This window comes from Panthera onca, chromosome B1 (assembly GCF_046562875.1).
Source record: "Panthera onca isolate mPanOnc1 chromosome B1, mPanOnc1 haplotype 2, whole genome shotgun sequence".
NCBI lineage: Eukaryota > Metazoa > Chordata > Mammalia > Carnivora > Felidae > Panthera > Panthera onca.
The window spans coordinates 130,845,103-130,859,201 of NC_138342.1; the positions used below are offsets into that span (position 1 = coordinate 130,845,103).

General features: G+C 36.5%; 1 protein-coding gene across 1 annotated transcript in view; it reads left to right on the forward strand.

Annotated features, from left to right (window-relative positions):
- MND1 (meiotic nuclear divisions 1) overlaps positions 1-14,099 on the forward strand; it is a 62,289-nt gene that overhangs the window by 28,561 nt on the left and 19,629 nt on the right. Inside the window, exon 5 of the mRNA XM_060653966.3 lies at positions 11,080-11,154. Within this exon, the coding sequence (XP_060509949.3) occupies positions 11,080-11,154 (75 nt within the window). The remainder of the gene's footprint in view (positions 1-11,079; positions 11,155-14,099) is intronic.

The following is a 14,099-nucleotide window of genomic DNA, read 5'->3' on the forward strand; positions in this document are numbered from 1 at the left end:
TTTTTTTTTTCATTTTTTCTTTCATTTTTTCAACCAGAAAGCTAAGTGAAAGCAATAGCTTGTCAAAATTGATGTGAAATAAGTACTGCTAACACAGTTGATATAAATCTAGGCTTTAAAATAGTACTCAGTCTCCTAAATTGTAAAGAAAGATTTGTTTATTCCTTTCACCCGAGTCTCACTTTTGAAGAACTACCATTTAAGACTACCATTCGTGAGACTTCAGCCTGTGTAGCCCCATCTTAAGTGTATATATGTTTTCTGTCAAGGTTTTGAAATAGGAAAAAATAACTCCAATTCAGGCAACCACTTTGACAAAGTAGGATCCCCAGGCTGGTCCCCAGCATTCTCTCCTCAGTCCCTCTCCCTTCTTGCTGTGCACGCTCCTCTTGGGAAATCTCATCTCCTATGGCTTCCATTGCCATCTACAGACCTTTGATTCCCCAGTTCGTATTTCCTGCCTGTACCTCTGCACTGAGCTCCACACTTGTGTTTTCAGCTACCTACTAAACATCTCTCTTTGATGGCAAGTCACATTCAGTAATTTACAGCTCAGTTCATTACCCAAACCTGCTTCTCTGTGTCTTTATAGACTCTGGAGCTACTATCCACTTAGGCACCCAAACCAGGTAGTTATCTTAGGGTTTTTTTCTTCCTTTCCTCCATATCCGGCTCATTCTAAACCTCAATTGATACCCCTCAGATCTCTCCTTTCTTCTCCAGACTCACTGCCACTGTTTAGGCTTAGACTTTCATTATCTCTGGCCCAGAATTTTGAATTATTGTCTTCACCAGTCTCCCTGTCTCCAGTCGTCACTTTCTCCTGTGTGCTATAGTAGTTATCTTTAATGTCTTTTGGATGCTTTCCCAGTCCTGAATAATAAAGTCCAGATTCCTCAGCCTGACTTTTAGGCTGTCTGTAATCTAGCTCCTGCCACTGGCCAGCCTAATAACCTGCTCTTAGCCTTTCGCTAACCATACAGACCAGTTATACCTAATTGTTTACAGCTTTCTAGTGCCACTCATTTTATATCTTTGTGTTTTTACATGCTGTGCCTTGTTGGCTCTTTTTACTAGTTGAACTAACAAACTACAGCCTGTCCATTAACCAGAGATATATATCCATTAAGACCCACTTTAAGACTCTTTTATTCTAAGTTTTTATCTTTCCTCCTCAGCAGTTTAGTACTTTTTTGTACTTTGACCATTTTATATATATATTCATTTTATGGAGTGAAGTCTTATGTGCCTTATTTCCATGGCAGATGTTCGAGGGCAGAGATATCTTAATGATGTTTTATCCCCAGTGTGGAATGGAGTTACTGAGGCATGTAGAGACATAATGAATGTTGTTGAATGAATGCATAAACCAATACACCTCTGCCTACTTTCAGCCCCAAGTATTGTGTTCTTGGTCTAGGAGCCTTCCTCCTTGGCCTGTAATTTTTATCTTCCATTCTACAACATATAGCAATAGAGATGATTTCCACTAGTCATGATTATAGGAATCTCAGGGAGGGGGGGAAGCGAAATTCAGTCTCAAATATCATATATATGAATGATGAAGCATGAATTTTAAACTCCATTGTTTGTTTTTATCGCCACTTTACCTGAATTATAGTTTGCTGGACACTAGCTCAACATTACCCAAAGTAATTCTGTGGAATGAATATATAACAGGTGTAGGTTAAAAGGAGAGTTCTGTAATCAATGCCATTGGAAGATCCTGGGTTAATAAAGATAAGCTCATTTATTTGAGTTCTCAGAGCCTATAATATGCTATCATATACATTTTGAATCTTGCTTGCCCCATTTTCATGAGGGATTAATGTTCCATGGAACATACTTTGGGAAATGCCCAACTCTATGGGTTTGTTTGTTTGTTTGTTTTTGTTTTTTTGAACATGAGCCAGGGTATTTTCAACCACAAATAACAGAAAAGTAGATCCAAATTGGGTTAAATAATAGGGGTTTTTAAATAAGAAGTTTGGAGGTGGACTGTGTCAGAATTGGTTAATCTCCCTACAGGTTGATATCAGAGGTCTGGACTAACTTCTCTGCCATTTTTTGGCTTTCCCTTTTCGGATGCAAGTAGCTACTACAGCTACTATATGTTCCATGACACTGTTCAAAGCTGGAAGAAAGATGGATTTGTTTCTTGTACATCTCTTTTTATCCAGGAGGAAAATCCTGGAATGCTCCCTTTCCCAAGTGGGCTTTCCTTCATGTCTCATTGTCCAACTTTGAGTTACATGCTCATGCTGGAAGGGTAAGCCATCATAATTCATCCTCTGGGACTAAGAGGGAACTCATTTTCTCTGAGTGCATTACCACCCCAATGTTGGAGTTCTGTTTACAAAGAAAAGCTTTAAAGAGACAACTAACAGGGTCTGCAAAATTATATCTGTACTTCAAAGTCATGTCTTTTAAATTGAATGTTCTTATTCTCTTCATTGTCTCTGATAATCAAGAGTTTAAATATATGTTGAGATTGAGCAACTAAAATATTGGGAGTGGATGGGGAAGTATATAAATTAAGTATTTTTATTGTTAAATAATTTAAACTAATAAAAATTATAATAGGTAATATTACAGCTGTGAAACTTGCATGAGCTTATATCCATGATTCAGAGATTTTTCTTTTATGAGAGAGAGAGCGTGAGCTGGGGATGGGCAGAGGGAGAGATGGAGAGAATCTTAAGCAGGCTCCATGGTCATGTATGTGAGATCATGGCCTGAGCTGAAATCAGGAGTCAGACATTTAACTGACTGAGCCACCCAGGTGCCCCCAGAGATTTATTTTTGATAAGACTTTGAGATTTCTTTTTTATATTTATTTGTTTATATTTTCTTTCATAGTAGGTAGCTTTGGGCTAGGCTTCTAAACCTTTCTTCAGGAATTATTTTCCTGTGCTATTGGAGCTAGTTGGATATTTGAGAAGCCTCACTCTAGAGCTGTAGCATTCCCTGTACTCTGCTATACTTCATGTGAGTTACAGGTTTGTGACATCCATTCTTCATTCATAACTATTTTCTCCCCAAATCAACCAATATGGAAAACATTTATTCCACAAAAAACTGAGCCTACAATTTTGCTGTCATGCCACCAGGTGGTAGCAATGTCAGGATAGGAGAATTTATATATTGGTTTCCTGGCATAGCCCTAATTTCAATTTGTTTGGCCTGTTTTGCCTCAAAAACCATATCAATATTTTATACATTTTAATATTTATATATTTAAAATGTGTGTGGCTGCTTTACGTATTTAGAAGTTTTACAAAAAGAGCCCTGTTAGTTGTGTGCTTTTTTTTGTTTAAAGTATAGTTCTTACTTGACCAAAGGTATGGCTCGAACTTCCAGGTCTGTATTTCATCAGATTCAAATATAGGGCTTTGTTCAGGCTCCCTCGTATTTATATTTGTTTATAACTGTAAATTTCCTACACTACAACTCTTTGGAAAAATAAGTTTAGAATAGATACAAAACAACCTCAGTTTTAAGTTTCGTTAATCATTATGTTTTTAAAAGCTGTATGTATTTTACCTTTTCAATTATTTCTAACACGTAAACTTGCTACAAATCTTAGTTTGGTTGCCTGTTCTCAACTCTTGAGCTAGTTTACCATCTGAATGTGTTAGGTTGCCCTCTTTACTCTGCGAAAGCTATTTTGGCTATGGAAGAGAAGGCTTTAGGTTGCCTTTTTAATCCTTTGAAATCCAAGTTCTCATGAATCTTTCCATTGTAAGAAGCAGAAACAGAAAAAAAAATAATGGGCTTTATTTTCTTAAGATGGTAAAAGCCTCTATGCGCAGGTACTCTACAATTTCTCAATACTGTTGTCTCTTTATGACTTGTTCTTTGGCTTTATAAATTTATTTTTTTAAGTTTATTTATTTATTTAGAGAGAGCATGTGCATGAGTGGTGGGGGGTGGGAGGGCAAAAAGAAAGAGGGAGAAAGAGAATCCCAAGCAGGCTCTGCAGTGTGAGTGTAGATCCTGTTGTGGGGCTCCATCTCATGAACCTTGAAATCATGACCTGAGCTGAAATTAAGAGTCGGATGCTCAACAGACTGAGCCACCTAGGAGCCCCGGCTTTATAAATTTAATGTGGAGTTTATTATAACATGACCTCAATAGAAATTTAAAGCTTTAAATTTAACATCTGTTTAAATTAAATAGAAACTTGAGCTTAAATTCTTTAACTGATGCTACTTAGCAAGTAATTTATTGTATTTTAGATTGGTGGCTTCTAATGAAATTTAAATACTTAAACTGAATAACATATTGGATCAAAACATTTTAAATAGCATTTTAGCAACATTTTCATTAAAAATTTTAATAGTGGATGATCTTCATTATTGTAAGTGTTCAGAAATGGTAAGAGTAAAATGTGGGCATATTATTTCCCAGTGCTCTTAAAAGACAGTAGGAAAATCACCAATTCCTTATGTAAAAGTAATTTTGCTGATCTTAGCATCTATGTAGATCTATTGGCTGATTCTGTCAATTATCGTATAAAAGTAAGAAATTGGCCAGCCATCCTGGAGTTTGTTGGATATGAGTGTCCCCATGGGCTACTGTGAGCCATACTTAAAAATGAGAGAGCAAGAGCCCACTTGGAGCCATGTTAAATTCTGCCCCAGAGAGCACTGAGACCTAGCATAAAGTCTGTGAGGAATGAACCTCTGAAAAACCAGACTAGAAGGGAGTGGGGAGCCAAGCTGGGGAAGAGAGGTGGTGAGAGATGGAATATTGTGTAGCCTTCAGAGAATGTATCTTCTGCATCTTGGGGATTATAGTTGGGGGGACACAACAGGGAAGTCTGCAAAGAACCCAGGAGTGTAGCCATGCGAGGATTTAGTGTAAACATCTGTCAAGCCCAGAAAGCACTGAGACATCTTCACAACAGTACCTATGTATGCTGTTTTTCTGTCCCCTTTACCTATTTTCTCTCCCCTCCTCCAGGCCTTGGTAGAGGTGGGGGACAGGAAGCAGAAACTGCAGTTAGTGGACTGGAGGGAGAACAGAAACTCTCCAAGAAAGAGGACAATGTGCCTTTTTTAGCAAAGGACCCATTGGCAGCCATCTGTTGCTGAAAAGGGAAGTCTTATCTTTAAATCAAGTATTGATTATTTTGTTAAACATTTTAATTTCTGATCAGGGCTTTTGCTTTGCAACTTAAAATAATTGCAGATATTAACAGTCATCAAAGAAATCATGGGACTCCTATCTCTTCCAGTGGCAGAGAAGTACTTCCCACACCTAGCTGTTTTTAAAATGGCAGTTGGGGCAGGAATTAAAGTTGCATTTATGGGTTAAACCCATAGGTACAGTGCAAAATATGTATACATTATTTGTTAATACAAAAATATTAATAATAAAAATCTCATTTTTATACTTAATTCTAAGTTTCCCTTTGATTTAAAAAAAAATCACTTATTGAAGAAACAGGTCATTCCAGATAATTTTAGACTTAACCTGCTAAGTGGATTTTGGGTTTCCTTGTCAAGTAGAATTTCTTAACAGATTCCCTAACTGGGACATATTCTTGCCCACAGCACTGACAGACATAATAATTCCTACTTATTTTCACTATTCACTGGGGTCCTTTTACAAGGAAGAATGGTTGTTGGTAGACAGTAACCTCTGCTGCTTAGCCCTCATTTCAGAATTTATCATATTACAACCCAGTTCTCATGTCTGAAGAGCCTAATCTTCCATAACTTTGTTTGGAACCTGCTTCACTTCATCAGCTGGATTTTGCATGTTTTTGGCTTTCAACATATCTAAAGGACTCTTAATTGGATTCTGACTGTAGCCACAACTTCTGTTTTCACTACACCATAAGGCTTCTGTTGGACTTTCTTTATCTTCTATATCTCTCAACTACTTTTTAATGTTTTTTTATCACTTCATAGAAATTAAAAATAATTCTGCTTCAAATAGTTCATTTCCAAATTTTCTTGCTTTTTCCTTCTTGTAATTTCTTTACTCTTCTTTTTTTCCTTTTATTACTTAATCTTAGCGAACATACATACTCCTTATATTTCTAGTTGAAAGAACGCTTATCTCCTGTTTGTTGTGCATTGCTCTCTGACAGTTCATTTCTTCACATTGTAATTTTTGATTATTGTGATCTCGTCTTCAGCAGGTATATCATGTGTGAGAGTTTGAGTTCTTTGGGTTTGTAGGCATGCACTTACTGAGTGGCTTCACTTTCCCTTTGTGTTGCTTTCTTAATGGGATTCTCACATTTTTCCAGTGTACATTATTTAAGATTTCTGGTGCACTTGTCTCATTTCCAGGTTTTTCAGTGTGCTCCACAGGTTGGATTGCTGGAATATGACTTCCTTGTTAATGGAGTATGAGTTTGCTATATTTTTACTAGCTTCACAGAGCATTGTCTTTTAATAAGCACTATCTATTGCATAAGGAAAAACAATTTAATACAAAAACACCCAGCATTCAGTGCTCACTACATGTGTTGAGTTATTTGTTACTATATTAATTTACCGAAAAGATTCAAGCCAATACTACTTTAACTGTGTATATAGTGGGCACTTCATGAAAGCTTATTGAATGAAGAGCCTTCCTGGCATATATTAATTTATTCTTCTCACTCCTGTTCTTGGAGACTTAGTTCTACATCCCAATATAGAAGAATAAGAATGTTTTAAATCTGATACCTTCTAAAATTATCCAAATTCACAACATTCATTGCTAGCCAGCGGTATATGAAGTAGACTATTATTAAAGCTTTATCTGTTGTAAGAATTAAGATGGTAATGGCAGAAAACCCAAATTTACTTGGCATAAATGATAAAGGTGAAATTGGTTTAATGCCTCATTAAATTAAAAATTGTCAAAAGTAGGGCCTACTTCAGGTATCATTTAATTAAGATTGTGATTCTATTTCTCTGCATTTATCTTGGCTTTGCCTTTTGTGTGGTACCCATATCACTGAAGTCGGCTTTCTTCACTGTTGTAAGATGGCTGCCAGCAGTGGTTTGGGCTGTCTGCTTCCTTGTAGCCTTGTAGTTTAGGATCCAGAGGGCAGTAGAGTGTTGTTTCTCAGAACCACTGAAATCACCTGTGGCAAAGAGCATTCCAGACAGTGATAGACTTAGGCTAGGGGTCACTGGCTATCCCTCAGTAACACCCAAATCTTTATTAAATCCTAACAAGAAATGGGCAAGACGTACATGAAGAAAACTACAAAAGTCTACTGAAAGACATGAAAGAACACTTTTTTTTAATGTTTATTTTTGGAGAGACACAGAGTGAGCGGGGGAGGGACAGAGAGAGAGGGAGAGAGAGAGAAAGAGAGAGAGAGAATGAATCCCAAGCAGGCTCTGTGCTGTCAGTGCAGAGCCTCATGTGGGGCTCGAACCCATGAACTGTGAGATCATGACCTGAGCTGAAACCAAGAGGATGCTTAACCTACTAAGCCACCCAGGTGCCCCTGTTTTAGTCTTTTAACAAAAATGTACTCATTTTAATTTCTTGAGAATATATATGGCTTATAATGGGGAAATAATTTTTTTAAATAATAGTGACATATGCTTATTATATACAAAGTTTAAAAATATGATCCACAGTACAGAGATAGCCATTTTTAAATTTTTGTGCATTTTCTTGCAGGGTTTTTTTTTTTTTTTTTGTCACGAATAGGCTCTCAAATGTATTGACAGTCGTTTCCAGCTTTTTAAAAACTCTGTTCTGTATTTTATAGTGTCATTAAAGATTCTTCCAAAACATTTCCTTTGGCTACATAATTGTGACACATTCATACCATGAAATACTGATTTAAAATTTCTCTATTGTTAAGGCAATTACATGGCTCCTGTCTTTATATATGTCTTTTCAGTGTTCTTAGTTTCCTTGTCACTGATGCCTAAATGAAATGTTGCCTTAAAAAGTAAATTTTAGGGGCGCCTGGGTGACTCAGTCGGTTAAGCATCCGACTTCAGCTCAGGTCACGATCTCGAGGTTCATGAGTTTGAGCCCCGCATCGGGCTCTGGGCTGCTGGCTCAGAGCCTGGAGCCTACTTCTGATTCTGTGTCTCCCTCTCTCTCTGCCCCTCCTCCGTTCATGCTGTGTCTCTCTGTCTCAAAAATAAATAAACGTTAAAAAAAAAAAAAAAAAGTAAATTTTAAAGTTGTAGATACTCTGACAAGACTTTTTAGATATGTTAGATATTAAAGTAAATGATACTGCTCTTTTTTTTTTTTTAAAGAGAAACAAAAGACATAGAATCTATTTTTCCCATAATATACTGTATGTGAGTCTTGATAAAGCAGTAGACTGATCTGGTTTCTCTTGCTGTTACCTCTTTTCTGCATTCTCTGTTCCTTGACATTCTTTCCCACCTATGGAAATCTCTATGTTCCTTCCCTAATGCTTTAACATTGTTTTATTTCTTAAAAGGAGCAAATCAGAATTCCGATGCAGACAGCTTGAATCAATCTTTCTGTTCCTCTTATGAATAGGCAGTTCCTCCAAGCAGTGAACTACCCCTTTAGAAAACATTGGCATTATGTTTCTCGACCCTCAGTATCTGTATAGGTGGTCTGGAATGCATTAAAGAGAGGCATTGTGTCAGATCCTCAAATCTAAAGATGAATTCCTCTTCTTACTAATTATAAGTAGTATCTGTTGTTGTTGCTGTTGTTTGTTCTGAGTTGCTGGGTTTTAAAACATTTAATGAAAGTAGGAAATGGACTTGGTATAGTGTCTAGTTGGTTCTTGTTTTATTTATGGAAATGTATATAGAGTGCTCTTCAAAGGGATTTTATGGTGAATACCTTTCTGGAATGTAGAGTATCACTCATTTTTCTATTTTTGTAAATGTGGTCTTTTGTATTTCTTTTAGTGACAGAATTATTAAGATATTTTTGTTTCTAGTTCAGGTTACAATACTTAGCAGTAATTCATTTTTGCTGATGAACTAGATAATTCTCCCATATATAAATATCTCATGTATTTTAGTTGGGTTTGTTATTGTAACAAAACAGGTTTTTGTTCAGACCAGTAGTTCTCAAAAGTGTGGTGCCCCCAGACCGGAAGCGTCAGCATCACCCATCACCTGTGAGCACGTTAGAACTACGGATTATTAAATTCTACTCCAGACCTACTATTCAGAAACTGCGTGGTGTAGCCCGGCAACCTGTGTTTTAACAAGCCCTTCAGGTGATTCTGATATATGCTCAAGTTTGTACCATTGGCTTAGATAGTATCTATACAGTGGCCAAAAATCCCTGCTCTTATTATTTGAAAGCCTGGGTTTGGTTTAATTCCAGGGTATGTGTTAAAAACTTTAGCAATATTGCTTCTGAGAGATGTGTAGGTGAAAAGCTGTTAGCAGGGGCGCCTCACAGGAGTTGCTTTCATTGTTTCTGGTAGTTGAGATTTTGAGAACAAGGGCCAGGAGTCCTTCCCTATTGAGCTGAACCAAGTTGCTTCAGTACTTCGGATAATTAGCAGATGCTTCTCATTTGAGCATGTCATTTAGGTTGTGCCTTCCCCCCTTACCAACGTACTTAAAATGACAAATCATGAAATCACATTTAAGACAGATATTATTTTCAGAGTTAAGGAATTCCTGAATTAGCTCTTTCAAATGCTTTTAAGTTATACATACTTACAAGCAGCCATACAATACCTGGAAGACACTTCATCAATGTAATTAAAATATATATCTACTAATTATTGGCTTATTTTTATGTAATTATTAACTATTTGGATAACATCTTCTTACCTGGTTTTTTAAAAAACATTTTTAATGGAAATATGTTAGGCTAATAGGCATATGTATTTTTTCACTGGAAGATTCTCTACTCCTGAATTTAAATGTCACATGCCTTTATTATTTCAGGGGAGTCCTGCAGGGTGGAATATTAATTTTAAACATGGCACTATTTTATAAATGGGAACCCTTGTTTTAAAGAACTAGATCTTGGGGCGCCTGGGTGGCTCAGTCGGTTAAGCCTCCAACTTCGGCTCAGGTCATGATCTCACGGTTCGTGAGTTTGAGCCCCTCGTCGGGCTCTGTGCTGACAGCTCAGAGCCTGCAGCCTGTTTCAGATTCTGTGTCTCCCTCTCTCTCTCTCTCTGACCCTCCCCCGTTTATGCTCTGTCTCTCTCTGTCTCAAAAATAAATAAACGTTAAAAAAAAATTAAAAAAAATAAATAACTAGATCTTGTTAAATCTAGGACTTTAAAGCATATTTTGTCTCCTAAATCTACAGATTTTTTTTTTTTTTTAAACCTCAGAAGATAATTACTCTCAGAAGAGGTATAGCTGGTTTGGTGGTGGTGTCTTCTTGGCAACACAGATGGATCTTGTTCGTGCTATGGATTAGAATCAGTGACAAGAGAGCCATTAAAGGAAAGCTGACAATGTTTCCTTTATGCATATTGAGAAATGGAAGATTTCCTAAAGCCAGGATAAAGCTACTAACTTTTGGAAGATACTGTTTGTGATTTTTAATCTATGACACATAAGTATTATTTACCCTGTACATATAACTAGGTCATAATACTACAAGTCTGTAAGAAATAGTCTAGAGTGTTTTATTTCACTTTAGGCAGAAATGAAATGAAATTTGAAGAAAGAAGTATATAAAACATTTTTTTGAATTTTCAAATTCTTGTCTTTTAATTTAAATTTGTGTTAGCTAACATAGTATAGTTTTGGTTTCAGGAGTAGAATTTAGTGGTTCATCACTTAAAATTCTGTTCTTAACTGAATAATATACCTCAAGTTACTTGGCATGGAGTTGGAGGACCTGATAAATAAAGATTGCAGAAAAGACTGAAAGCATATTACTCATTTTTCTGATTGGATGAGAGGATATATTTTTCAGCGTTTTTGGTTTTTTGTTTTTTTTTTTCATTCTGCCCTAATGATTCATGGTAGTTTGCTTCAAATTAGAGAAGTTAATTCCCAATGTAGTTTTTGACTTACTTGTTACACTGACTTGGGCTGAAAACAAATCTCATCTTGACTTCTTGACTTATAAATTTCATGTTAAGCAAGTTCATCATTGGAAGCCATTTTGTTTCTTTTAATTCTCCAGTTATCTGAGGGAAACCAAAAGCATGCAAATCTACAGAAAAGCATTGAGAAAGCTAAAGTTGGCCGACATGAAACGGTAAGTTTGTGTCTGTAGATTCCTTAATAATGTCAATTCTAAATAGAAAAGTAAGAACATAGAGTTATCTATGAGGAGTATGCCATTCCTATCAGAAGAGAGGTGAGTACAGCAAAGGACATGGACATTGGACCTGGTAGGATTTACTAATTTTAAGTATAGATTTATTTTTTATTATTATATTATATATGGCAGCATAACATAGAAGCATAAATTCTGGGGCCAGGTGGCCTGGTATGAAAGTCTCCTAAATTTTCTGTTGTCAGTTTTCCCAGCTATAAAATAGGGATCAAAATCTACCTCTTCGGGTTATCCTGTGGCTTAAACTAGCTTATATTTGCAAAGCATTTAGAAGAGGGCCTGGCACAAGGTAAGCCCTTTATAAATGCTTATGTAAAATTTTCAGAGTCACGTTTTTAAGTCTTGGCATAGAACATATTGAAAACTATCAATATATTATCCTTTTGGCTTTGTAATATTTCTAAATTATTTAAATGAATACTGACACACTGTTTTATTTTAAAAAGTGTAATGTTCTCTAAAGTATTATGTTAGGGGTTTTTAAAAATCACTTTCTAGTTTCATCTTTATCTCAAGTATGGATTTATGACTTAAAAAACTATTAAAGATCAGCAGGCACCACTAAGCATTCCATCTAGGCCTCTGTTTGTATCACTTGATTGTGAAAGAGACTCAAAAACCTGTCACATTATGGGGCGCCTGGGTGCTCAGTCGGTTAGGTATCCGACTTCAGCTCAGGTCATGATCTCACAGTCTATGGGTTCAAGCCCCACGTCAGGCTTTGTGCTCACAGCTCGGAGCCTGGAGCCTGCTTTGGATTCTGTGTCTCCCTCTCTCTCTGCCCATCCTCGACTTGCACTCTCTCTGTCTCTCAAAAATAAACATTAAAAACTAAAAAAACCAAAACCCCGTCATGTTGTAGAAAAGAATATATCACAGGTTTACAGGGTCTTTTCACAATTATTTCACATACCTTCTTTTATGTGAATAGTCAGCAGTCACAGATAGGAATTGGAATTTGGTAATTTTTGAAAAATGTTCAAGGGAAGGTAAGTTCTGGCATAACCTGAAGCTTTCATATTTCTTTAATTGACAAAGCAATTACTATTTCTTTATTTGATCCTTTTTTTTCTTTAACATTGGCAATAAATTATAGAAGCACCTTCGATTAATGGTGACATACCCATGCCCAAAAGTTGTCTGCTGCATGTTACCCGGCCCACTGGATCTATTGCAGCTAGGAAAAAACCTAGTTGGTGCTTGCATCTATCAGAAGACTGTAGTAGTTTAGAAAGGCTCCTGAGAATGATGGACTCTTGTGTTAATCGTGAGAACACCAATCATGATTTTTTAGAAACACCTAGCTGCTGTTTACTAGGTATTATCCATGGTGATGCTGCTGCTGCTGACGATGATGATGATGAAGAGATAGCTAACATTTATAATCTGCTTACTGTGAGCCAGGCAAGTACTGTCCCAATGCATTTTATGTTTATTGAATCCTGCCAACAGTGCAAGGATGTGGCCACTATTACTGTTTTTACTATTACTCCGTTTTTAATTTGAGCAACTAAAGACACAAAAAAGTGAAGTAACTTGGCAAAAATCTCAGTGCTAGTAACAGTCTGAGATGGCTACCAGTTCAGGGTGTCTGGAGAACTATCATTGCCTTCACAGATTCTTCCCCATTTTGCTGCTTGTCTCATTTCTCATGGAGCGTGTATAATTTGGGTGTGGGTGGCAAAGAATAATTATCTTATGTCATAGTTTTTTGTTTTTTTTTTTAATGTTTGTTTATTTTGAGAGAGAGAGCAAGGGAAGGGCAGAGAGAGAGGGAGAGAGAGAGAATCCCAAGCAGGCTCCGTGCTGCCAGCACAGAGCCCAGTGTGGGGCTTGTACTCATGAGATCACGAGTTGAACTTGTGAGATCATGATCTGAGCTAAAACCAAGAGTCAGAAGCTTAACTGACTTTGACACCCAGGTGCCCGTATTGTAGTTATTTTTAAATCTCTTCTGAGTTGTACTAATACAGTATACACTGTAATCATTTTTGGCTATTTATATTTAAATTTAAAACATATGCAGTTAAATTCAGTTTTTCAGTAACAATAGCCATATATCATGTACTCACTAGGTACACGTGGCTAAGGTTTCCTGCATTGGAGAGCACAGATCTAGAACATTTCTGTCATTGTAGAGTTCTGTTGGGTTGTGCTGCGTCAGACCATGATGCCCTGTATATGCATTCCCTGTACAAATGCTAGCAAAGGAACTTTCTTCACTTTGGAACGAAAGAGAACAGTTAAAGGCAAAAGTCAAAAAATACAGGTACCAAAATATAAACTAGCAAGGGACCTTAAATAAGTCCCATCAGACAGCTTGAACTCTACTTGGTTTTGCTTCAGGCTTATCCTATCAGTCTGTGCCATAACCTTTCACACATATGAATTGAAAACTGTGACACTGTGACTTCTACCTGTTAGTGAGAACTCTGGCGGGAAATTTCAAGTGGTGTTTATCAGATCCTGTTGTATTAAAAGTTTATTCCGGTTTACCTTTAAAGGAAAGTGATAGGAGACCACAAGCAGTAATTCTGTTATTTCTGACCTCTTTAAATATTTTTCAAGGTTGATCATCCTTAAAGGTTGAAAAATTGTCTACCACACTTGTAATGATTATGTTGCTCTAAAATATTATTTCTATATATAGATCGAAGAGGCACTTTTTCCTAACATATGATGACCTAGTCATCTTTAAATTCATACATAATCAGTGACCTCTCATCTGTTTATGAGTGGTCCATTCTATATATTAATTCCCATCCAGTTAATCAAAATATATGATAGATGTTTGAGATTTCAGAGAAAAATGAGAATTGAGTTTGTCCTTATACTGTGAATACAGGTATGTGTATATATAATGT